The 25,816-nt window shown below is 41.1% G+C and overlaps 1 protein-coding gene across 1 annotated transcript in view; it reads left to right on the plus strand.

The window, feature by feature from the left end:
- The first annotated feature begins 3,125 nt into the window (after positions 1-3,125).
- OTOA (otoancorin) overlaps positions 3,126-25,816 on the plus strand; it is a 30,970-nt gene continuing 8,279 nt past the window's right edge. Inside the window, exons 1-22 of the mRNA XM_058816182.1 lie at positions 3,126-3,204; positions 3,539-3,567; positions 3,670-3,700; positions 3,794-3,821; positions 4,700-4,787; positions 6,048-6,179; positions 6,785-7,020; positions 7,233-7,336; positions 9,710-9,816; positions 10,268-10,407; positions 12,819-12,942; positions 13,303-13,518; positions 14,023-14,190; positions 14,490-14,630; positions 15,213-15,268; positions 15,585-15,702; positions 16,221-16,294; positions 16,844-16,979; positions 17,836-18,026; positions 19,450-19,543; positions 20,659-20,788; positions 24,055-24,242. Of these exons, the coding sequence (XP_058672165.1) occupies positions 3,126-3,204; positions 3,539-3,567; positions 3,670-3,700; positions 3,794-3,821; positions 4,700-4,787; positions 6,048-6,179; positions 6,785-7,020; positions 7,233-7,336; positions 9,710-9,816; positions 10,268-10,407; positions 12,819-12,942; positions 13,303-13,518; positions 14,023-14,190; positions 14,490-14,630; positions 15,213-15,268; positions 15,585-15,702; positions 16,221-16,294; positions 16,844-16,979; positions 17,836-18,026; positions 19,450-19,543; positions 20,659-20,788; positions 24,055-24,242 (2,610 nt within the window). The remainder of the gene's footprint in view (positions 3,205-3,538; positions 3,568-3,669; positions 3,701-3,793; positions 3,822-4,699; positions 4,788-6,047; positions 6,180-6,784; positions 7,021-7,232; positions 7,337-9,709; positions 9,817-10,267; positions 10,408-12,818; positions 12,943-13,302; positions 13,519-14,022; positions 14,191-14,489; positions 14,631-15,212; positions 15,269-15,584; positions 15,703-16,220; positions 16,295-16,843; positions 16,980-17,835; positions 18,027-19,449; positions 19,544-20,658; positions 20,789-24,054; positions 24,243-25,816) is intronic.

Here is a 25,816-nt window from a genome sequence, read left to right on the forward strand (position 1 = left end):
ATTTAAAGGAACAAGTGTTGCAGTTCCAATGTCCAAATTCATTACTCCTGGGTTTGGGAATCCTGCCGCGTCCTGCTGTGGGTGCCAGTGTCCATCCAAGCTGCACTGCAGTGCTCTCAATGTGCAGGGTTTTGCTCTGGAAAGTGGCTGAACTATTCTGTTCTATTCTCTCACGGTGGGCTGGATGTGTTGCACTGCAGGAAAACGATGCTGTGCCACATGATTTAGCCAGAAGCTTTCGAAGTTGGAACAGCTCATCCCTCAAAACCACAGCCCCCTTTTGCCGGGTGATCCCAGGTACAATCAGTTCATGCTCTGAGGGACCCAGGGCCACCTTCCCCTGCTTTGGCTGGGTAGATGGGACAGCAGGGCATCACCAGCCCTGTGTTTCCCTGCACAGCTTGGTGAGTTCTCTTCACCTGGGGACAGAAGCGTCCCCTCCTGCCGGCCCCGGGAGTGCCGAGCCCCTGCGGAGGCGCCGCTCCCGCCCGCCCTGAGGGCCGGGGCGCTGGGCCGGCGCCTGAGGCCGCAGGGCGGTGCTGGGCCCGGCCCCGCTCTCAGGGTCCCGCTGGAGCCGCCCAGCTCCTGCAGAGCCGGAGAGGAGGCGCCCACGGCGGAGGCAGGTAAAGCTCTCTGGGGTCCTGGCCCTCCTCCTCTTCTCCTGCCCGCTCTCCCTTTCCAGCCCGCAGCCTTTGAATGTGGTGCTTTCCCTCAGAGCCCGGGTGCCAGGGGAAGGTGGGCACGGGCAGTGTATATGCTTATCAGCGCGAGTTGTGATTGTAAGGTCAGTTTCTGGTTATCGAGCTTCAGATAAGGCAGCGACTGCATGGGGTGAGTGATAAAATGTCTAGGATTTCTGTCCATGGAAGGGTGGCTGTTCTGAAGTGAGAGGAGAAGGCAATCTGGGAGTTTCTCTTTAGCGGGGAGTCTTGCAGGCTCAGAAATCTCATCACAGCAAATGCAAGGGATGATCTCTGGGGAAATGCTGGGTGGGATCTGCGGGAGATCCCCAGAGCAGGATTTGGGACTCTCTGGAGGTTGCTGTGAGCTGCAAACTGTCCTATTTCACTCAAAAAATGAACTATTTCATCCTACAGGTTGTCTTGCCAGGCAGGGCTTTCCACAGCCCTTTTTGTGCCCTGCTGATTGTCCCCTTGAGGTAGTCAGGATGAAAAAGCACTTTCCTTAGCATTTAATCTCCTTAGACATTAAGTTAGCATGCTTTAATTAAAATACACTCCCTGATCAAAGTGACTGAATTGGAATAAACAAATCGGGAGTGACATTGGAAGCATGATTTAACCTATGCAGAGTAATCAAACTTTACTGGAGAATTATTAGGGCACAGGCAGAAACAAACACAACTAAGTTCATTGTCTAGGAAACCAGATACATCTGAATGAGAGACATTTACTGTGGTGCTCCCAAAAGAGTGGCTGAAAGGGGTTTCAGGTGTGTAAGAACAGGACAGAGGTGATAGCTTCTTGAAGTCTAAAGTTTAAATTTTTCATCATCTGTCAGTTTGAGTCACTCCTGTTACAAGACTGGAGTTAAGTATTTGCAATAGACTGAGGTATTGCTGGAGGCTTGTTGAAAGATATTTTTATAAAAGAGTACCTTGGTACATGAGATTAAACAGTCCAAAAAAGGTGTCATTTATCAAATATTCAGATCTGTAACTCGAGCTGTGGCAGAGAACTTTAGGGGGAAAGAAGAGAGAGCACAGAATTCAGCAACAAAAAGAAATGCAGAAATTCAGTGTCTTGCAAATAAACCTTTGAAATGAGGGAAAGGGAGACAAAACCTTACAAAGTGTCCTTATGGTCAGAGCCAAGTGGGCCAATGGGACCCTGTGTGTCATTTGTTAAATCAGGGACTAATCCCAGTGTAAGGAGTTGCCATCTGTGGGTCAAGGCATGATCTAATATCTCAGATTAATTTGTTGTTTTACCTGTGGGGGTGGTGGCTCTCAGGCTGAGCAGAGGGCCAGGCAGAAAATCCCCTCTGCAGTGGGATTGAAGCAGCTGATGGCCCTCAGAGCTGAGGAGGGGATGTGGCTGCAGAAACTCCTGTGAGGGTGAAACCTGCCCAGTCTTTCCTTCCTTCCTTCCCACCCCATTGCATTAGTGCTGGTGTATCCTTGTCCTTCAAGATACAGACCAAAAGCAACATGTTCATTTTGTTTTGGTCAACTGTGAAACTCAAATTTTTCTGGTGACAATCAGTGACAACCCAGTGAAAAGCTCTGGGTACCCTGTTACTGCCCTTCCAGAGAATTTATATTTCAGTGATTTTTATGCTGCATAGCACAGGGCAGCAGGGACAGCAAGAGCTACCAAAACATCTCTTTCCACACAAACTGTGGCTGTGGTGGTGGTGAGAGTTTGGTGAGACACTTCTTATGAGTACACAGACCACAGCTTTGATCCATCCAGGTGAAGTGACATGGTCACTTTCCCAAATGTGGGGCTTTGCTTCAGAAGAGCATAAGGATGTTTACTCCCTATTTGCCAAAAGTGGCAGCAGGGAAGGGGAGTGCTCCATCCCCTGCCTGCCTGGAGCACCCTGCAGGGACAGGGGACCAGGGCCAGGCTGTCCCACCCCTGAGTTCAGAGATCTGCAAATGGAGGGTCCCAGAGCAAGTCTGCAGTGACACTGCAGCTTAACCAGCTAGGAAGAGCTTTGGGTTTGTTCAAAGCTTCTTTATAATTTCCTTTTCATTCAGTTTTTCTTCTGTTTTATCTGATTTTAAAAAGATTTGTTTGCCTGTTTTAACAAAACTGCATTGAAGTCATACTTAGGTGCAGTGTAACTTGGTAAATAAATGGTGCTACAAGGAAGAGAATTAAATGAGCCACTTGCCATAGGGAGATAAATCTGACTGCACACACACTCTTCACGGACTTGTGTTTGCATGAAGTGTATCTCTATCCTAGAAAAAGATCTAAATTAAAAACTTGGGAGCAAGCAGCTTTGGATTGTTCTGATCTCTATCTGTACTCCATAGTGTAGGCTGTCTCTGATTTATAGCTATGAAATTTGGGGTGAATATTGCATTTTGACTCTGTTCTTCCTATTTTCCTCTTCAATCCAAATATCTTTTTATTCTAAAAACACCAGAAGAAATGTCCAGACTTTTGAAGATGTGTTTCTTGTTGATATCAATGAATCATGCCAAGATTACTCACAGTCAGAACTCTGAAGGTAAGAGCAGAACTCCTGTCTGAGGGGTGTGTTTGAGGCACAGAAAAAGCTGTGGTTAATAAATTAGGTGCTCTTTAGTGACTGGGACCATGGTCTCTGTTCTCTTGGCTTCATGGAGCTATGCCAGCAAAGAATTTCACCAATTTATTATTGAATAGCCTTCCCCCCCTCCACTCTTTTTCTGTAAATAAATGTAATTAAAACTGCATTAAATTTTTGCAAATAAATGATATATGTGTATATAATCACTGCATACAATAAATGTATTTTTGTGTAACACAATTGACTGATAAAACATTAAATTAACTTCTAATAATTGGATAATCTTTTACAGATTTGCCTCCATTGTTACACAAAGCTGTGGTTAGTATTTTTATTTGATCTCTCTACATTTTAACATTACAGCATTTTATATTATAATCTAAAAATAGTAATTTATTACATATATTTGTATTTTTTCCTTAGGAGGAAGTAATAGCTGGGAAATATCTCAATGGTAATGTTCACAGTTGTTCCCACTTATGCTTCTAAAATGAATTCAGACTCAGTATCTCACCATAACTTTTTATGTTCCATTTTTCATGTGCAGCCCTCCTAGATATGCTTTATTTTCAAAGGTAATGTATTACTCTCCTCATCTTGATTTTTCAATATTATCTTGCACTTCAGATATGATCTGTTTCATATCCACAGAAACTGGAACATTATGGATAGAATGAAGTTGGCACATATGATTACTTGGATTTAGGTCTCCTGGGAGGAGTATTTCCTGTTAACAGGGAAAAACCTGTTTGTCATGAAAAAGAAAAAAAAAATAGAGAACGAGGCTGAAAATAAATACTTGCTACAGTTTTCAGAAGTTTTGATAATTAACTTTGCTCACATGTGTCCAAATGACTTCTTAAGGAATTAAGTGCAGTTCCAGCTGTCTGTCCTCCTCCTTTCATTCTCACTCCATCCCCATCCTCCAGCTCCTGGTGGCTTTTGAATTATTTGCTAATTTTGCCCAAATCTGAAAGAGCAGGATAAGCCTCAAAGGCCATTCCACTCCTACATATTTTGAGAAAATCAGTGTCTGTGTAAGGAAGACTCAGTGAAATTAATGACTCTGCTGAGGGAAAGGCAGCAGTTCCTCCCTGAGCTTTCTGCAAGCAGATCAGAGCAGGCATAATGGGGTGCCAGAAAGCACATGCCTTGGAGTGGTGCTAATGGCAGCACCTTGGAAAATTGAGTTTATTGTGGGTGGTTGTGGAATTAGATGGAAAAAAACCTAATTAATTCCATTCCCCATTGAACCATGTATTTTCATTGCAGTAAGCAGATCAGCTATTATTCTGGCTGGGCAAAAAACTGAATACTTTTGTCATTATGGTGTTAGCATCACTCTTTGTTTCCCTTTTTCTGTTTTACTCTTGTAATCTGCTATTTAACCTGTTACATTATTTTACTTGTTACATTATTCTACTGGCATTTTTGATCCTGTTTTCTGTTACAGCTCTAATGTCTGGACAGCAGATCTGCTTACAAAAGTCATGGCATATTTTCATGCCCAGGAAGTTATGTTTACTCTTAGCAGCCTACAGGTTTGTGACATTTAAGGTGCATTAACATTTTTATTTGAAAAGGAATTTAAAAAACTTAATCTATCTCTGTAGCCAAAGCTAGTGGTCAATGATGGAGGAAAATAGGAAATAGGAATAGGTTGTCTTTTTCCCCAAAGATTGCAGGAGTATGCAAGGCAGAAATAAAAACAACTTTTTTTGCTTTTCCTCTGATGGAAAGTAGGAATTAGGATTTTTCATGCTAATTGTTTCTGAGTTGAGCATATATAAATGCTGTTTCCCCAGAAAATGACAGGTTTCTCCCAGATTTTGGCTGGCTGTAGTTCACACTGCTCCTTATGTCCAGAGCATCCTACAGAATGCCTCCACCTGAGCCCCTCCCTCATCCCTGCGCACACAGGGACAGGAAAGTGTCAGCTGTGCCATCCCTGAGCCTCAGGCATTCCCAGGAGCTCCACACTGCTTGAAACCTGTCCCAGGCTCTGTCACTCTCACAGCTCATCCTCACCTACATTTTCCTGCCACTGTCCCTTCCCTTTGTCAGGTTTATTGGCAGCCTGATGTTCTCAGCAGGCTGAACCCCGAGGCATAAAGAGCCGTGTTAATATTTGGTGGTGGCAATGCAAGTTAAGCAAAGGCAGCAAAGAACAATTGCAATTCAAATTCCAAACCAACTCTGAAATAATTCTGTCAGGAAATAGAAGGGGTTTTACTCCAGTCTGCTGCTAATGAACCTTAAATTTATTTCTGTTCCAGTGTTAAGATTCCCCTTCAATTTTTCAAAACAGGCATGAGGTTGTTAACTGGTAATGCAGCTTGATGCAAGAGAGAATATTTTTGGCTTATGACCTGGTAGAGACTTTTCCTCCCATCTAATTGCACATTTCCTTCCCTTTTTTAAGTAATGTGCACATGATACCTGATATTTTTAGGCTTTTTTTTAGCTCTTCAGAAGTTTCATTTTCACAGCTCTGCTGTGTGAAGCAGAAAAGCTTTATTACTCTTGTTTTATGAAGTGAGAAACTGAGGCATCTTTGTTAAAAAGCTCCCTTGAGAGGACTGGTTCATGAAGCTAAGAATAGGATTTGAAAATTGCTGTCTTTCAGAATGCATTTAGATTATTTTTGTTTTCAGTTTGTGTGGGGAATAGTTATTTTGATCATTGGCAGCACAGACAATACAGAGCTAAGCACTTAGTTCTCCTCGAGCACAGATTTTAAGGGAGTAAAAGTACAATAGTATGAGTTTTATGTATATTACACATATTTTTCTACACTTCAGATGTCCATAAAAAGTTACCTGAAGAACCTTTTATACCAGCCCAGGCAGCTACTGTCAGAATTGCAGCAGCTTGATCAGCAGCAGTTCCAAACTGCAATGAAGTACCTCTTCAACAGCAAAAAGGAGCATCTTGTAAGTGAATTTCCACATGTGAAAAGGAAAAGCTGCTGTCAGTGTTTAGACAAATGGAGAGGGACAGACTGGGGGGCTCACAGTGCAGGCTTTGCTGTTACTTACCTGGCTTGGATTGGATTCCTCTCCTCTTAGGTTAGACTCAGTTTATTTAACTCTTATTGTCTAAAAAAGTTGCTGCAAGTCCAAGTCAGTCATTTGGATTTTCACTGTAATCAATAGAGAGAAACTCATCTACAGAGAAGAGTTCTCCCTCCTGCAGTAACACCTAAGGTAGGTAGGGCCAGTTACTCTCAGGGAGCATCTTCTTTTTGGTGGCTGGAAAGAAAGCCAAGATGGCTAAAGAAGGTGAAATTAGTCATTTTGTTAATCAGCCATTTGAAATATCTTTCTGGCTTTCATTTTGGTTTTGTAAAAAAATTCAAGCTGGTCCCTACCCAATGCCAGAAAGGAATTATCTGAAGTAAAGCCAACAACCAGTAGTTTGCAGCTGTTTTTCATGAGAACAGGATGATATTATTTGTACAGTGCTCTCTGTCAGGCCTCAAAATGAACCATATATTGAATTAATCAGAGATGTTGATTTAACACTTTGTTGCTTGCAGGAAATAGGAAATATTATTCTTGACTGGGGCAAGATTAGAGAGAGAATTTTCCAAAGCCCAGGAGTAAACAGGACCTTGTTCCTTGTAACACTGGATAAATGCTTCCTGGCCCTGAGTGCCCTGGACTGTGTGGATATCCTGAGTCAGGTTCTGAGGGTGTCAGCAGTGAACTATCTCCAGCCTGATGTCGTTGGGAGTCTCCCAAACCTTCTGCTGGAGGATGCTTTCAGAAACTTGTAAGCCATTTATTTTTCAGACACAATTTATACTATATTAGATTTGCTGGCTATTGAAAATGAGGTTGCTATATGGTCTCAGTCTGTTTTCCAGATACAGCTTTCTGCTTATGTGTAAAGAATGCTGTTTCTAAAATCATTCGTCCATGTGTCATTAAAAAAAAATGAATAGTGAAGTCATTAGTGAGCTAACAAACCTGGTTATCACTTAGATCATCGTTGTTCAAGGACCTCTATGACAGAACCTCAGCAAGCACTCAGAGAGCTCTCTATGGCTGGATGAAGCAGATTCTACAGAAATCTTACAACATGAGTGGTATGTTACAAAGTGTTTTATTCTTGTTTATGATAAGAGAAAAGCACTCAGCAAAAGGCCTGCCCATTGTATTGAATTGTTTTCCCAGTTAACACAGGTTAGAGAGCTGTCTGGAATACCTTTTCTGCAGAACACAGTAAATATAATGTGTTTGTTACTCATGAACAAATAGTTCTCCAAAGATGCTTGAACTTATAGAGTAGAATCATGCTATTGTTAAGGCTGGAAAAGACTTCCAGGATCAAGTGCAACCAAGGGACTCTTCTTCTGTTCTGCACAGAGCTATACACAAGTCTTTTTCTTGTACTCCAGTCTTTTCTCTCTGTACTAAATCTGAAATAAGATACAGTGGCCAGGTGCTCTGCCAAGACTTGTTGTTCTCTTCTGAACTCCTGTGCAGATGAGAAAAACAGCTCTGGCTCAGGATACCTTATCCACTGCCCTGTTTAAAAACACAAAAGAAATGCAGGATGTTGTGAAAACACATGGCACCAACTCGATCAGGAAAGGGACATGATAAAACCAAAGTTAATTAATCTTGATTGAATGCATTTTTCCACACCTGTTTGCCTGGTTAATGTGCCTGAAACAGCTGTTCCATAGCTGGGACAGGCAGGATGGGCTCCACAAGGGGGCTGTGCAGGGCACTGAACATCAGAGCCTGGGTTTCACTGAGCATCCCAGCACAGCTGTCCTGGGAGCATTTTAGACTTACAGGTGTGTGTGTTCTTCCTCCCGCCCTAGAAATCAAAGGTTAAATGCCCACTTGCTTCAGTAGAGCTAAATTTACCTCTTGGGTCTCCTGCCATTTCAAAATATCAGAGTAAACCAGTGAGAGTGGAGAGGAGGCTCATGCTGCTGCTGTGAGGTGATGTTAGAGCCAGTGCATTGCTGGGGAAGCAGAGATACAGAATTTGCCTAGTGCTCCTCAGCAGTCCTGGGAAAATCCTTCAGCATCATCTTGGGTTTTGTCTGAAGCATTGGTGAACCCTCAATTTTTGGAAGATCACACAGCTTAGGAGGGACTGGGAGTTGCTGTGCCTCTTTTTCCTTCCTGGTTGCTGCTTCACCTGCCGAAGGCTGCACAGATGTGGTGAATCCACACCCAGGACATCAAATGTGGGCTGATTCCCAGCTGGTTGTGGCAGTGTGAACCATCAGCCCTGGGCAGGCACACTTGGACTGCAAGTCTAAAGCTCCCTTCTGTTTATCTGCACTCCCAGGCTACAGCAGAGTGCAGGAACAAAGTGATTTATTCACTTTGTGTGTGGGTAGCACTGGGACCACCTGGGATAGGGATCAGATTTTGGGGATCACAGCTGGCATGGCTGGTAATTGCAAATATGTTCTGCTAAAGGCCACAGTCAACATCCTTAAATGCTGCTGGTTTTTCTTTAGTTCTCTTGTCATGTCTTTCAACTCTCATAATATTCTGGGTAATGGGAGGTAATATCACTTTAAAAAACGCAGGCCTGACAGGTCTGCTGGGATCATCATCTTGTCTCAGTTAAGGAGCTTAGATCTGTGTTTTCAAAAAAATCACTTAATGGAGTCCTTCAGCTTCTGATAGATGCAGGCTGGTTTTTTTTCCCAGCACTGCAAACTCTTCAAAGTGCATGGATGATTTTATTTTAACAGAGTTGTGAGTATCAGCACTGCTGAGGAATGTGTTCAGAAGTGTCACACACAGAGCCATCCAAATGACAGCACCCTGGAGAAAACAGTCTTTGTGGCTCAGGGTACCCATGGAGTCCATAAATATGTTTTTTCTCAGGGATATTTGGATCTTGATTTCATTTTCAGTCCTTGGGAGAATGTTACTAAATGAATGCCATTTTTTAACTGCTATGCAGTGTTTTGTGGTTTTGTCAGCCTATTTCCATGTAGGTATTTGAACAGTTTTTCATTTTCTCCATTATTGCTACTGCATATTGCTGAAATAAGTAGCATCATCAATAATAATATATAAGATATATAATGTATCAGGCCTTCCTGATGTTCTTAAATAATGCAATTGATTAGGAAAAGTGAAATTTAAAAGTACTACTCCATGTTTAATACTTTTGGGTAATTTTTTTTCCTGTCCCACAATTAATCCATTCTCTTTTCTGACAACATAAAACATTAATTGTTTATGTATGAGAAAATCTGAGACACTTGAAACACTATTTCATTTTCATTTAAAAATGTATGGACTCATAAAAGCGTGGTGCTAAAATGTAGCAAATGGAGGGAATCTGACTCTCTCTGCTAAGGATTTTTCTGATTTGTGGATTTTTTTATTATTTAACAATAACAATATACTGGGTAAAATATATTTGAAAAGTAATTACTTTCTGAACATTGTAGTGAGTATTTATTTGTACAAAACAGAGTTCAATGAATCAACTTCTTGGGTCAGTGCAGAAAGCTTATGGATTTTGGGAAGATACATGGTCCATCTCCCATTAGAAGAAATTCTGAAAATTAGTCTCAATGAAGTAAGTAACAAAGTGTGGTTGGGTTTATTATTGCTATAAACAATATGAACACAAAAGCAAGCTTAAACATGAAAAATAACTTAATATATCTTATTAATTAATTATAAAGAGAAACTACAGAGGGGAAATATAAATGTATTCTTTACAAAATTCTTTTATCTTTTTAATTTTAAAGTGCTTGTCATTAATATGTAATTATTTATCTGTATCAGACTTCCATGACTTCTATTGAAAGGGACCAATGATAAAAGACCCTCAAATTTTGTGACATTTTGGCAAAGAATCACTCAAATCACTCACTCAACTTTGCCTTCAGAAATACTGGTTTATCCAAATCTTCTTGCTTTCTCTATAACATGAACAGGCTCAATTAATTTTGGGTGTCAGACAGAGACTTTTCAGGGTTCATTGTCTCCCAGTGCTGATGCATGGTTTTGTTTGTGCTGCTCAGATCAGGCTGTTCATCAGCTACGACAACGCAACAAAGCAGCTGGACATGGTGTATGATATCACACCAGAGCTTGCACAGGCCCTCCTGGAAAGGATAAACTCCTCAGGGTTTGATATGAGGAACACTTCAACTATCTACAGGCAAGGCTGCTTTGCTTTTTCTTTTATGGCTGTGTGTGGATGGAACAACTGACTAAGGAGAAAATGGAAATTGATAGCGTGGCACAGCTTTTTCATTCCAGAGGAAAAATCTAGGCTGAAGTCCAGCTCTGTTTAGCAACAGTGAAGAATTGCTACTTTATGAATTTTTGGAGGTGTGCCTAATTAGCTAATGCTTTGTCTCCTGCTCCACAGTGAGGAGGTGCCTGTAGCATTTGTAGGAAGGCTGCAGCAGTATCTGGGGGACCTAGGCAGAGCTCCACCACATCACAGAGCAATAAAATAAACTGGGACAGCAGGACATGAGTTGCCTTGCTGCTTGAATCACAGAACATGGAGGTGTTTGGGGGAAATCATTTTACAGTTAGGATTGAAGGAGGAAATCTCAACTCCTGCCAGCAGGACTGCAAGTGGGTTTAAGCTGACGTGGGTGTCACCAGAGAAGCCACAAAGTGAAGCACTGTAAAGCCTGCCCTGCTGTCCTCTTTGTCCTGCAGGGTGGAGATGAGCCATGCTTAAATATGTTTGGATTTTAGGTGTGTAAGCAGGAAACTGAATTTTCAGGGCTGTCAAATCTGCACTGAACTAACTTTACCACTGATAAAAAACCAAAATAAACTGCTGTTACTCATAAATACGCAGCGAGCATGAGAGAGCTCTGCGCTCCACATTTACATTTACATTGTCATATCAATGGATGCATTTAGTCCCAAGACAATGCTGTCTGAAATTATTTGTAGCCTCCTTGGGGGATACCTTGGAGTTTTAAACTAATGGAGAATATGCTTTATGGCTTCAGAGCTGCTGTCATTACTGCAGTGCAGCTCGCTGACTTCCGTGAAGCATTGCTCTTGTCGGAGGAGTAAGCGAGAGAAGAGTTATGCCCACGCTCTAAATTTCAATGTCAGAAATCTTAAAAATTATTTTGTCACTCACAAGAGCTGCCACATTCTCATGGATGAGAGAAATGTCATGCTCCATAATCCTTAATATATTCCATTTTTACGACACACTTAGTTTATGTTACTCATTTTAACCATACTGTTGATTTAAATGCACTTTTACTTTTAAGTAGTAGTGTTATTCATTTCTGCTAATCCCAAAGGAGATGAAGAGCTTTTGGTGGCTATGCAATAATGCATCAGAATGTAATTATTTGTTATTAAAATGCTCTTATAGATGTTTCTTTGATTTGTGTGTTGGTTTGATGATCTCCCATGAATTCAGATGTGCTGCTGAAGCAGTGTTTTGTTATATTGCTGGCACATTGTTGTTGAGGGACTGGAGGAACTAACAGCCTTTCTGTGCTGCAGAATTTGACTGAGTTTCTGGTCATGCTGCAGCATTGTCCACTGATGATTTGATTCACATCTGGACATTACTGCCCAGACTCTGCCTGTGCCTGTCTCACTGAACTGTGAAAAACCAGGGACTGCAGCAGGAAAGCTGGGCTTTGGCCATATCTTTGAGGTTCTTGTTCTTTGTAAATTATAAAAACAAAGGCTGAGATTTTACAGGGAAAAGGAATTGACTCAGGCTTCCTACAAACCAGTTCATCCCCATCACTGTCAAGTTCAAAATCCAGACATAGTGATGCACAATTCAGAGCTCTTTCTTGGCAGGGCTGCAGGTAAAGGCAGTACATAAGCACAAGGTCTAAGCTAGAAGGACACCTACAACAGGCACTTCCCCATGGTGGTGTGACTCCTCCTCTCCAAAAACTATGGCTGTGGTTGCACTTTACAGAGGTTAATGGAAATGTTGATTTAAATATTATGGCATGGGAACTGTGAAGGAAAATGAGCTCAGCTCAAAGCCCTGCCTTGCAGACTGCTGTGCTGGCACCAGTGGCTAGTGAGCCTCAGTGTGCTTTCTCCTGAGCAGTGGTGAACTGGACAGGTCTCCATCCATCAGCCAGTCCTGTGTTCAATGTGAATTACAGCAGATTTTTGTTTAATCCTGAAATGATAAAGAGGCCATGTCATGCCCCAGCTGCTGCTCTGGAACACAAATGAATTGTGTTGCATGTGGAATCCAAGCATTAGTTAGAGTTCAAAACATCCAACCAAACCAGACAAGAACTCAGCAAGCCCCTTCGAGAGACTTATTAATAGCCCTCTATTATTTTCAAAATTATCCTGTTGAGGGAAGTGGAGTCATTAAGTGGGACAATCCAGCCATGAACAAATGGAAGCAGGACAGGTAAATCCTCAAACACAAACAATCCAGGCAGGATTCAGCTGAGTACAAAGGCCAGTGCAGGTTGAGGCACTCATGACAAACAGAAATTGCTCAAGCTGTGATCACCAGGAGAGGGTACCAAGCTGTGTTTCCATTGCCCAACAGTGACACCTTTTATGTCAGAAGGGAGCTAATGTGTTTCTGCTCTATAGGCTGGGTTTGTTGGTTTGTTTTTATGATGACCTGGAAGAGATGGATGCAGCTGTGGCCCGGGCTCTACTTCATCAAATGATTAAATGCAATCAGCTGAGAGGTTTCCAGGCCAAGGTTCATGAGGTGTGTACAACACTTGTCCTTCTTGCCTAACATAACCCTGTAAACAGAGGAGGAAAGATGTTCTTCTTAAATAAGGAAAGAAATGAGAGAAAAATTACTGGGGCTTAAGAAATAAGGGAAAATTGTTATTGAGAATGCAAAGAATAGAAACCCATTTTGGGTGCTTATCCTTTTCTCATTCTGTTTCATATTCCTGTTCCATATACCTTTCACAACTGTGCTTCTATTTTTGAAATTTTATGAAGTGTGTGAATATTTGCCAATGCGTATTCCAGAGATTCCAGTTAATGTTTTGGGTAGTAATGGAAATTGGTTCTTGGCAGATTTTTATTTCTGATCTGCTCTTTTTGTTTGATTTAGCTCAAAGCTCAACTCCTGAACATTGCCATGCAAAACCAGACATTGAATGATACCGTTGGAACTCTGTCAGATGCTGTGGTTGGACTAACTTCAAGTCAGCTGGAATCTCTGTCACCTGAAGCAGTGCATAATGCTGTTGCAACATTAAACCAAGTCTCTGGGTGGGCAAAGAGCCAAGTTATGATTTTATCCAGTAAATATCTCTCTTATGAAAAGGTATCTCTGATAACAGCTTTCCCACCTTCTGTTTTTAAAAGTGAAATGGCTTCTTCTCAACAATAACTGTAGATTTTGAAAAGTTTAGTGCAAGAATTCTATTTAGTTGGTGACCTGAAAAATGTGTTTAAATCAAATAAAAGCATCCAAGATTGTACATCCCAAAGTAGCTCTCTAGTAACAGAAAAAATGAATATTTGGATTTGGCAGATTTGTATTTTGTCTGTGTCACTGCCCTAAGCAGAATTTGTATGATCAGGAATCCCAGGCTGTATATTCAAATATACTGCAATGCAAGGAATCAGGTCCTGGTTGAAGTTTCAGAAAAAAAAACTTTTGAGAAACTTCAGGCATTTGTTCAATGGGACAGACACAGAAAATGTATCCCAGGAAATAAATATATTAAGTATTTAATAAGCAGTTTTACTTTATTGACTTTTGCTTTTAAATACATCTGCTGGTCTCAATAAAACTTCCAGTTTGCTTGTGCTGTTCTCCCTGCAGGTTTTATCATTTTACAATGTGAGCCAAATGGGTGCCTTGGTGACAGGGATTGGCACCTGGTCCCTGCACAGCATGAGCCCCAGGGAGCTGGCTCAGATGATTCGAGGCACAACGTCCCAGTACCTGTCTGACTTATCTCCTGCACAGCAGCAGGGCATCCTCAGGAAGGTGATTGATTATTAACTCCAGATTCTCTCTGCCCAAGAGCACCATGACCAGAACTGTACAGCATGAATTAAACCAAGATATGTCCTTTAACTCAATGGTTAATGGTTCTACTGCCATTTTTCTGAACACCAAGTGTATTTTGAAGGCTCTCTCTTGCTTATTTCATTGTGGTTTTAATACTGTCTTGTTTTTCCTTTATCCTCTTAGAGAAATATTACACAGAATAGAAATAAGGGCAAATCCTGTAAATCTAAGCATCAGTTCAGAAATGCCATGTATTTTTGTGTTCCTCTTTTTAGATTGCTTCATCTGGAGATTTTTCTTCATCAGTCAAAGATATACAAGGAGCTTTCTTTAAAGAAGTCTCTCTTTCTGGTTTATGGAAGCAAACTGGATATAATTCTGCAATGCTGAACGAAAAAGAACTGAGAAGCAGCCAGGTAAAAATTGTTATGCAGTTCCCATTCCACTGCAATGTAGTGTGATGGGAGAATTGGAAAAGTGGTGTAATATATTTATGTTCAAGGAACACAGGTAAAAGGAAGGAACTGCCCCAATTTCATCTCAACATAAACACCAAAGGGCATTTAGAGCCCAGGCAGCACAATGAGACATTGCTATAGAAAAAGAAGCATTAATATGCTGCGTTTAAACCCCCAGGTTTCTGCCATGTAAATTGTCTCTTTCCACTACTGCATATTATACATTTGCATGTAATGTCCAGAGAGATGAAAGGTTGGATCAGATGATCTCCAGAGCTCCCTTCAGCCCTAAGTTTTTCAGTAGCTGTGGGCCATGTGCAGGTTTAGCATCATCCCATAATGCCAGTCAGTGTTGGCTTGTCTTGTGAAGAAAAAATTCATCTAAACTGGATGCCAAACCTTTTGTTTGCTCAAGGTGGACCACAGAAGTATCTTTAGAGTACATAAGAGAGCTCAGAGTACAAAAACCTTGCAGTAATTGTTGTCTCTTACAACTGGATTAACTAAAGTTACCTTTAATTATGGTGGTTTTATTTTCAGGCTTTGTATCTGTATGAATTACTGTCCAAGGAAAACCATCCTATTGACCTTCTAAGGTATGGACTGTATCTCTTTTGAAATGGGGTTTAAGACTAGTTTTTGAGAGCAACTTATGCTTATTCATTCCTGGATACCACAGGATAATTCACCTTCCTTATCAAAAGGAGTCTTCAAAACCAAAATGAGGCTCAAAGCATTGCAGAGGTTTGGGTGTTTTAAGGCTTTGTTGATATCTTTCAATTTGTTTGAATTTTTACTTTTAATTACCGGAAATGGGAGAGGTGAAGAAACTGACTTGGGATGGGGTTGTGGGGAGTAAGGACTAGATCCTCCTTAAATATTCATAAGATTGAAATTTTCCTTTCCTATCAGCACAGGACAGCTTGTGAAAGGAGTAACTTGTCAACTCTTTGAAAGTATGGACACAAACATATTTTTAGACAATTTTAAATTCTTTGAAATGAATCTTCATCTGCTTTCTCCATATCAGGTAAAGAAACAATAAAGACTTTATGTACATAAACATGCTACCCAATATCCAAATTAGGTAGATTAAAATTTGGTTTATTCTATTTTGTCTTGGGATTTTTTGGGATTTTTTTCAAGATCCTGCATGTCTCAACTTGTCTGTTAGCATATTTTATTTAAATCTCTTATGTGTGAATTTGTCTGTTATCATACTTCATTTTGACAATTTCATTTGCCACTTACAAATTGCAAGAAATTCCTACAGCTCTTCTGACTTGTTAATTCATGAGTAATCTGTTTGGAAATACATAGAAGTTTCAGAAACATACAAATGTTCTCACTTTCCCAAATATATAATGTTTCATCTCTGATGTCTACAGAAAGAAAACTAAAACAAGCCAGATAAAAATGCTCTCTGAAGATGATATGCACAGTCTTATATATGCTAATTTATATATATGCTGCAATAAACAAACCATATTTTTTATTCTTCTTCAAAACTGCTAGAGGTTTAAGAGCCTAAATTTTTGTTGCCTTTAGGTTAATTGTTTGGCTTGGAAATTTTGGAGAGTCTCCAATGCATCCATTCCTCCCTTCCTCTTACTGGCGCTTCCGTGAGTTACATCTTAGTCCTTCTTAACTTCTGAGCACTTTTCAAAGAATCCCTTCAGTCCTAAGAAAACTGATGATTCAAATAAATGGTGATTTATCAAAAATGGTCACTGACTGTAGGCAAAATCTGTCTCAAGTTAAAGTTGGTAATACTTTGTGTCTTTTAGTATGGTACGTTTTGGTGGATTCTTTTTTCCCTAGGTAGGCTTATTTGGTTTAGGTTTGCTTATTTGTTTTGGGGTCTTTTTGAGAGTGGATATATAAGACAAAACCACTGGATACTGCTGAAGCGTATTGCTCTGTATGGTTGGAAACATTCCAGTGTGTTTCAAGACATTTGTGTAAGTTAGCAAAACTTCTCCGTGACAGTTTTTTTCCTTTGAAAAAAAACAAAAAAAACTTGTGTATGTATGAGAACTCCTGAATTGTAAAATTTGTTAATTCCTTCCTTCCTTTCTTTCTTTGTGCCTTTCTCACTTTCTCTTTCATGACTGTGGCTGTGGGTTTATGAAGGTCAGGTTTGCATTCTGACACCTGAATTCTTTCTGCAGTTCTGAGTACCTGGAGTACGTTACAGGCCCCTTGTGTGTCCCTTTCCTTGAACGTGTGGGCAAGACTGGAATGGACCTTCTGAACCCAAGCCTTCACAAGAGGGATGCTGTCCTGCAAAAAGTACAGGAGTGCCTGGTGGGTATGGCTGAGAGGGGTCAGCAGAGGAGGAGACACCGTGGAGGAGGAGAGAGTCGCCACCTCTATGAGTTCTTCACCCATCCATCTGTATTTTTTGGGGGATTTATGTACTGTTTTAATTTTATTGTTTGCTCCTTAAGCAAACCTTTTTATAGCTTGCTTAGCAATTTTCCTTGACTGCATGGATGTTCCAAAGTGTTCTCATGAAATGTCACTGCTGGCCAGGACAGCCTGGAGCTGACCAGTTTGCACCTGGAGTGTTCCCCTGGCTCCAAGCAGTGCCAGCCCAAGCAGAGCTGTTGTGGCACAGGGAGCTCCATGGGAGAGGTGCTGGTACCAGGAGGATTTTGTGACTTCTGCTGTCTGGGAGCTGCAGCACTCACCAGTTTTTAGGGGAAACTAGTTCTTTGATGTAGCTGTGGCTATTTCTGTCCTTGCACACAGTACCAGCTGAATAATCCCCAGTGTTTTGGCAGCTGCTTGAGAAACCCCTTAGAGCTCAGCTCTAACAGCAAGAGCTTGGGGCCCCTCTGCTGCAAGGGGCCACATGAGGGCTGTGCTGCCAGACAGAGCTGCACCAGCTCTGCAGGTGCTGGGTGGTCACATTCTTTATGTGTGATTCAGGATGGAATAAAGAATTCTGAAAGCTCTGAGAAGTGCTTATGAAATATCACCAGTTAGGTTGGTAAAACAAAAAATGCAAGGCAGTCTCAACAGAAAATGTAGATTAAGTTGCCAGTGCACACTGTTGTGTCTTTGTTCCTTACATCTCAAATGAGTTGTGATGCAGCTGAGTGGTACAGGGCAAGAGCCCAGTCAGGTCTGCCAACAGGGCAAATGCTTCTTGTTTCAGAACAGCTCCATTGCTGATGAATATGATGTTGACCTCCTTGGAAATTTAATCTGCCACTTACCTCCAGCCTTTCTACATGGCAGAATGTCCCTGAAGGCAATGGCAGCAGCCCTGCATCAATTCAAACTTTGCCAACAGCTCAGCCACGAGCAGAAGATTGAAATTAAATACAAACTCCTCCAGTTATATGGGTAAGGTATTGGATACACCACCGTGGTCATGCTGATGCTTAGGCCATGCAAACACCAAACATTTGCTTTGCCCAGATGAACTGCAGTGAAACCAGCACAAAGCAGCTTCTGTCACTGCCCAAGTTCAGAGTCTTGTCCACTAGAATGACATTTCTGTTCTTGTGTGTAATGTGATAACTGTGGAACAAAATACAACCCCAGGGACACCCTGCATGACTTAAGTCCCAGAGGAAAAGGAGAGAAAGTGTAATGTTTATGTGGGCAGGCAAATAGACTCACTGGTCTGGCAGGAGAAAGGGGTTACAAGCAGAGAATGGTGCAGAAACACAAAGAATGGGAAAATGGAAGTGGGGTACTTGCTGTGCTGGTGAGAGAAGCCAAGTAAAGAAGGCTGCAAGCACCTGTGGCAATAGGAGAGAGCAGAGAAGCAGCAGAGGGATGTGAAGTTCAAGCATCTGCAGCAGCAGAGTAGGCAGTGTTGGATGTCACTAAGGACTCAGATTAGGAGGGTGAATGGAACCTCACTGGTATCAGTCATGCCAAGAACAAAGCCATCCTCTATCTGGCAAGAATATACTGTTTCTGTCTTGCATTGTCCCTTGGAAATATCATGCATTTGGAGAGGGAGACTAGTGGCACAGTTTCTAACCACCCCTTCACCCAAAATGGGTCACTTGACCCACCTGATCACATCAGATGCTGTTCAGCTTCCTGCTAGTCAGCATTTTTCTGTGCTAGGATAGCTGATAGCTGTATTTTCCAGCAGATCACATCCCTGCATTGATCTTGATACAAATCAGTTTTATTGAATCGTGGCACACTGTGCTAAATAAGATTTTATGTTATTTTATATCATTTAATTTTGAAGATATTTAAACATCCTCATAGTGGAGCAACAAAGCAATTAAAATAGTTTGTGGGAAACACGAGCTAGTAACATATTTGTCACTACACTCTTCTGTAGGCTCTGTCAGGCTGAAAATAACTTATCTAAGTGCTTTATTAAGTCACCCACCAAATGGGTTGACTGACATTTGTCAGATTTGGATGATGTTTCTATTTCTCTTTTGATAACCATTTTGCAGGCTACTATTGCAATATGAACTGACAGAAAATGACAAATTTTCTTTCAAAGAAAGAATGATTTCCCCTTGTTCAAACACTAATGCTAAGAACACTTGACTATTGAGGGAGAGCTCCATCACCACCATGTTTGAAGGGTTTTTCTGATTATATTGTGAGTTGCACTAATGCCCTATGCCCAGAGAGATGAGAAAATGCAATCTGATGCTTGTAACAATGAATCATCACATTGGCATAGAATTGCTTCTTGTATGATAAAGTATCATAAACCCACTGAAGTTTTAGTATTATTTTTATTGTAATGTTCTTTATTAGTAGAATTTTTCAAAATATTTTTCAGCCCCTCAAACAACTGGACAGCAGAAGCAACATTGGATGTTGGACCATTCATAGTTCTGCTGTCAAAAGAGGAATTAAATGTCCTTGTTGAAAAGGTATGCTTTGATTAAAAAATTTAATTTTTAACATAAATTTTAGAACTTGGAATTATGAATGTCATAATACAGTCTAAATTATGTCACCTGAATGCTGAACTAGGTGAATAATTCTTTTGTCCAGGAACCCTGTGTTAATGTTTCACATATCCTTGGCTCCATCAAAGAGATTTCTTCTTGAGAGTAATGTTACTATAAACAATTACTTGCATGTGTACAATGACAATTGTACATTGTCACATAGGGGAAAAAAGGGGCATTTAGAGTGATGCAGACTCATTTTTAGTACTTTACACCTTGCAGTGCTCTTTACTCCATCCTTCTGCCTCCCAACCATAAAAGTTGTATTTCTTATCCTGTTATTAATGGGATCATACTGATCAAATTAGCATTTACTCATGGTGCCCTTTGCCCTGGGGTCAGCATAGCACAAGTAACAATATCTGATGGCCTCAGCATTGCACTTTGTCATTTCCTTGCCCTCTTTAGTTCATATACTCTTATTTTTTTTATGCATAGGAGTAAACTATACTGGAATGAGGGATTCATTCTTCAGTAGAAATATGTGAGCACAGTCAGCAGCTTTTCCACTGGAGATAATGCTTATAATTGACAAGATAGAATAGAACTCTTCAAAGGAGAGGAAGGTGTCTAGCAGGGTGGAGGAGAGAGGTCAGAAAAGCCTAAGGAAGGCAAACAGGTCAAAGTTATTTCTCATCATTTAATTGGGTCCCTATCCTCAATTCATGTACTTACCTGGCAAATTTAAGACAAGTGAAATGAAACCTGAATTAAAATGGTGGCACTCACTGCTCCAGGAGTGGCTGGACACAGACACCAATCAGCTAGTGCTCAGGTGTTGCCAGAAGCTGGGAGGGCACACAGGATGGAGAATCACTCAGAATTTGCTTTGTTCCTAATTTTTTCCCCCTCAAATGTGTTCCAATGACCTTTCAGTAGCAGCCAATTACTCTTTTCTGAAACATCTGCACAATGGGACAAGACTGAACTGTCACTAACCCCTGCTTTGCTAAGGTCTGCACAAGACTTTCTCTACAAAGTGATTTGTTTTAAAAGGGAGAGAAGCCTTATTTATTCTTTCTTTCCTTTTGAAGTTCCCAGAGATCATTTTACAAATAGCAAAGACAATTGGACCGGTTTCTTCAGCTGAAGAGCTCCTGTCAGCTGTGTTTGACTCAGTCTCCAATGTCACTGGCAGAGTTCTCCTGTCCCTCAGCAGAGCTGGTCAGTATTGCACTGGGGGCCTTTGCTGCCATTTGGGGCTGAGATGGTGCAATTCAAACAGACTTTGTCTCACTTTGTCATCAAATGATTCTGAGAGGCCCAATAATGAAAGGGAAGTATTGAATCACTTATAAATTTTCAGGATAAAACAGTGAGAGTCTTCATTCTGCTGCTCATCAGAGTTGTATAATGCATTAATTGCTGAAACCTTCATTACAGGATTGCATAATTAAGCATTTCCTGGAATCTTTCTAAGTACACAAATGAAAAAGATGAATGATTCGAATTAGAGGGATTTGTTTATTTTTAATTATTTTATTTTTACTTCATAATCTAATTGAAACCCCTTGAATTAAAAACCTGTGAAGGTGACAAGTTACCATTGTGCCAAAAGATTGCACATAGTTAATCCTTTGCCAGACATGAGCATATGGTGACTGATCTGTTCTTAAATCTGACAATGGTGGCACTGTTTTTTCTGTCCAAATGGACAAGTTTGTAATCACCTAAAAGGTATTTTAATTAGCAACCAAACTAATCTATTAGAATCTCTGGTGACAAATGGATCATTTTCTTTATATCAGATAGATACTCTGACTATATTCTATTATTATAATAACAACTATTCTTCTCTTTTCTGAAATTTATCCAGGCAGAATTTGTAAGCTGTGCCATGGAAAATAATCCTGCTGTGGGGGAAGCTTTTGAAAAACACCAATGGGAATTTAGACCCAAAGATATTCCAGGAGTTTGATCTTGTCTGCCTTTGTCTTTGAAAATCTCCCCCTTGGTTCTCTGCCTAGCAGAATAGAGGTTCAAGCTCTCAGCAAGCCCTGAGCCACCCTGGAAATCCATCTGCTTGTATGGCAGGAACTCTGAATGATGACTGTGTGTCTCTGGAAATGAATTCTCCTCTTGCAGTGCTGTATTCATAGGCAGAGAGAAGTGAAGGGAGTTCTGAGGGTTGTGTTTTTTCATAGTCTGAAACAAAACATGACCTCAGTTGATCAGAGGAGTCATCACAGGCTCTAAAAAAAGCAGGACTGAGCTGGTGAAATAGCAGGGGGTTAGTTGACCTGTATGCATGAAATTCACCCTTCCTTCAACAAGTAAATCAGCAGATCACAAGCCATATTTCTTTAGACATGGGCCACAGGACTGAAGGTTCAGCAGCAGGTATTTCAATATGCCTGTGTCCTTAAGTGTTCTTTTTTTAAGCCTCTGGATCTACATGAATCCCAAAGACTTCTCTAATCAGCCCAGCTCACGTCCAGAGATCTCTCATCTGCATTGCAAGAGCAGTGCCAGCAAAGCTGAGGGTCTTTGTCAGAGGATAACTTGGTTCCAAGGCCAAGGAGGCTCCTCAGTCTTCACTTGGGGTGCATGAGCTCAGCTGGGGGGAATCTGGGAGATGAGAAGTTGAAGGATTGTTTGTGCTACTCCATAAATGCTTCTGCAGCCCAAACATGGTATTGAACTTCTATTACCAAACTATCTAATCAGCTGCACACAACTCACACAGTGGTTTCAGTAAGGAATGAAGTTTAATTACTGATTTGTAAATCACTAAAAAATTGGATGTTATGAAAATTACTCCAGAATAGCATTGAAGCTTTTCATGCCACCAATACTATTTTGCATTTCTCACAGACCTGTTGTGAGCTAATGTAAGTAACAATAGCAATTACCAGTGACAGAGTTCTTGCATCTATCTCTATATCAACATTAAAAGCACAGGTTTTAAGGTGCTTAAGGTAAGATGGAACATGAAAAGAAAAACTAGGGAGCTGTGTGTCTAAATGCTACCAGAGGGCAGTGGCAGTGCTGGAGAAAGAATTCAGGTGACCACAAGCACTGAAATGTTATAATATGTGTGTATATATATATATATATGTATGTGTGTGTGTGTTTTTCATCAAATTAAATCTGTAGCAAAAGGAACAGCAAAGTGGCATCAGGTCAAAAATCTAATTAGTGTTTCCCTCTTTAATTGCATCAGTGTATCTGGTATGTTAAAAATTATAAAATCAATGGGTTTTTTTCAAGGGCACGTAGTCTTAGGTTTGCATGACTTGGGGAAGGGAGCTGTGCCGTGTCTGCATGGGCAGTATTTACATGAGAAAAGCTGACCTTGTGCAGCAGGGGAAAGGGAAACAATGCAGCTTCACAAGAGGGAGGTAAAGGGAGAGCAGAAGATCAGCTGGTACAGTGGAAGCTGAGCAGCATTTTCATTTGCTCAACAGATTCAATCTTTTCAGTGTTCTACCCACTACTGCAGCTTCCTTTGATGCAAATAAATCCCTCCTCTGCCTCCTTTCAAAGTACAAATCTACTTTGTACATCCTCTCTTTAATTTATTTATCTGGGGGAGCTTAGCTGAGGCACAGCATCTGTGAAATTCATGCTTTTTACTGGTAATGACTGTGTCCAAAGACATGTAGGGATTATTTGGTTAGATAATTATTTAATAAGGTTTTCCTAAATTAGTGACAGGAGAGGGAGCAGTAAACAACCACATTAGGATTCTGATTTCTGCTTTCCATCAACATTAGAGGTAGATTATGTCAACAAAGACTAGGATTTGTTAAAACACACAATGGAAACTGTCTGGTTTGATAATGCATAGGCCTGGAACCTGACTGTAAATTAGATTTTTAAAGGCAGTTTGTCTGTCCAAACAGTGCTGTGATGAGTGTACAGCCCTCTCTAGATCCTGACATTTTAACAACAGGCTTGACATAACCAACAAGCACCGTGCTTCTCTGACACATCCAGCTTGTCTTCCCCTTGTTTAAATGTCAGGCAGGTCTTACAAGACATATATCTCTGTCAGGCATTGCAGAGTGCAAGGACCTCTCTTGTCTGTTACATTCTTGTTGAGTTGGATCCATGTTTGAATGTGATGTTTATTCAGCTGAAGCTCTTTTTGGTGAATTTCCACCAGGGTCATCCCAAACGTTTGCATTTCACTCCTGTTGAATGAAGGCTCCCAGAAAATGGTGGCTTAAACTCAGAACAAGCCCTTGCCTGGGTTTTGGTGCCTTTAGAGGATTAGACTTCAAAGAAACTTGCAAGATACTGGTAGTTTATATCCAGAACATTAATAATAGAACTATTTTTTAAATTCTTCAATTACAAAATAATTTATCAATATCACATCAGCAGCAGTAAATTTTCATAGTTGGTTGCTCTCTTAAATATCAATATTGCTTTGATTTATTTTGTTGTCTCTTTGATGAAAACTCTTACTATTTGACCTTTTTCAGATTGCCTGAGAACCCGAGCTCCTTCTTCAAATGAAATCATTAAATTAGGAGAAGCAAATGTCTTTTGGTCAGTTCAGGAACTGAAATGCATGGATCCAGAGACTTTTGACAAAAATGTGGAACTTCTTGGGGGTGTCGCAGGTTTTAACAGCTCCCAGCTGACTGTCTTGAAGGAAAAAGCCAAGCAGGTAACTATCCTGTCTGTGAAGGAAAATTAAATCTGTAATTTGATTAGGTGTTATTGAACTATGCAGTTCTAAAATAACTGTGCTATGTCAATGTCACTACTGCCACAAGAATATCTATGGTTTATTGGAAAAATAATGTGAGGTGGTGATAGAAGACTATTGCCCTTGCTTTAGAGTCAACAGGCAAGTAGTTCTGAGCTATTGGCAGCTGGAAAAGTGAAGTGGTTTTACTTTTGAATTACTTTTCTGCTTGCTTCTCACTTTCCTTTCACAAATGAAAAATCAGCAAGCAGTGCTAGGGGCTGTTGATTGCCCTGCTGAGAATTAAGCTTGGCATGTTAAACTGTCTACGTGGATGCTAAATATAGCTTCCAGTGGGGTAAACCCAAACTGACTGAAAGGCAGCTATTGGCTGAATAAAGCTGCTTTTTCCACCTTCTCACAGGCAGGGACAGAGCCATCAGTGGGAAATTTGAGGGAGGAAAAATCCCACCTACATTTTGTCTTTACCAGGAGCACAGTTGGGCAGAGGGCTGTGCTGGGGGCAGGTCAGCACTGTGCCTGGGTCTGGGGCACCAGCAGAGCTCTGGGCAGCCCTGCCCGAGACACAGAGAAATCAGACAGTGCTCCATGCCTGTTGTTGCTATTGCTCTTTTCCCTGGGGTGACCTCCTCTTGCTGCTTTGTGGTTGCCTGCACTGCCAGAGAATGGGCAAATTCCCAAACATAATTTTAGTTCAGCAAGAAAAGGCCTTAGGGTGCAGTAAGACAAATTGTTCTGGTTGCAGAAAACTCAGAGGTGAAGAGGGTGCTGCCCCAGCCTGGCTTCAGCTTCCTGTCAGCAGCATCTGCTGGAGGTTATCTGTTCTCTGCTTCCATCTCTGCATGGCCACTCTGTAATCCCCTTCTGTCAAAATGATCCAACATGTAAAAGTCCTTTTTAGGTTCCATCAGATCATTCTGACAGAATGAGGTTGGGAAGCATCTACAAGTTGCAGTTGGCAGCAAGCAGGAGAGAGTGCAGGAGGCTTGGAGACCTGAGGGCTGTGACCTCTGGAGGAAAGCAGGAGCAGGGGCCACATGGGCTGGGCAGCATCTCCTGAAACCAGCAGCTGCAGCTGTAGTGGAGCTGACCATGGATTTGGGGTAAACAAGGCCAACTGTGTAATTTTTAGCAGTGAAGCTCAGCTTTCAAAGCAGTGGAACTGCAGGTGCTGGAAGAGAAGTGGCTCTGCACAGATTTCTGAAAGCAGATGGTGCCTCTGCAGTTGTGTCGCTGCTGCCTTGTTGCAGGAGGACAACTGCAGTAAATGTATTCTTCCCAAGTCAGCTTCCCTCTGTCAGCATGGACACAGGTGGGTAGGAAAAGGGGGAAAAATGTAATCCTAGAAGAAAATAAAAACAGTGCTCCCCTGCCATAGTGAAAACTGCTATTCTTTACAGCAGTGCAATATATTGGTGTACTTACAGAGTGATATCAGTTGTAGGAAATTGCAAACAAGGTTGATACACTCACATCTCTGGCTATATTCGAAGACTCACAGGTCTGTAGTGCACTGAATGGCAGTATATTGT

Source organism: Ammospiza caudacuta, chromosome 17 (genome assembly GCF_027887145.1).
Source record: "Ammospiza caudacuta isolate bAmmCau1 chromosome 17, bAmmCau1.pri, whole genome shotgun sequence".
NCBI classification, from domain to species: domain Eukaryota; kingdom Metazoa; phylum Chordata; class Aves; order Passeriformes; family Passerellidae; genus Ammospiza; species Ammospiza caudacuta.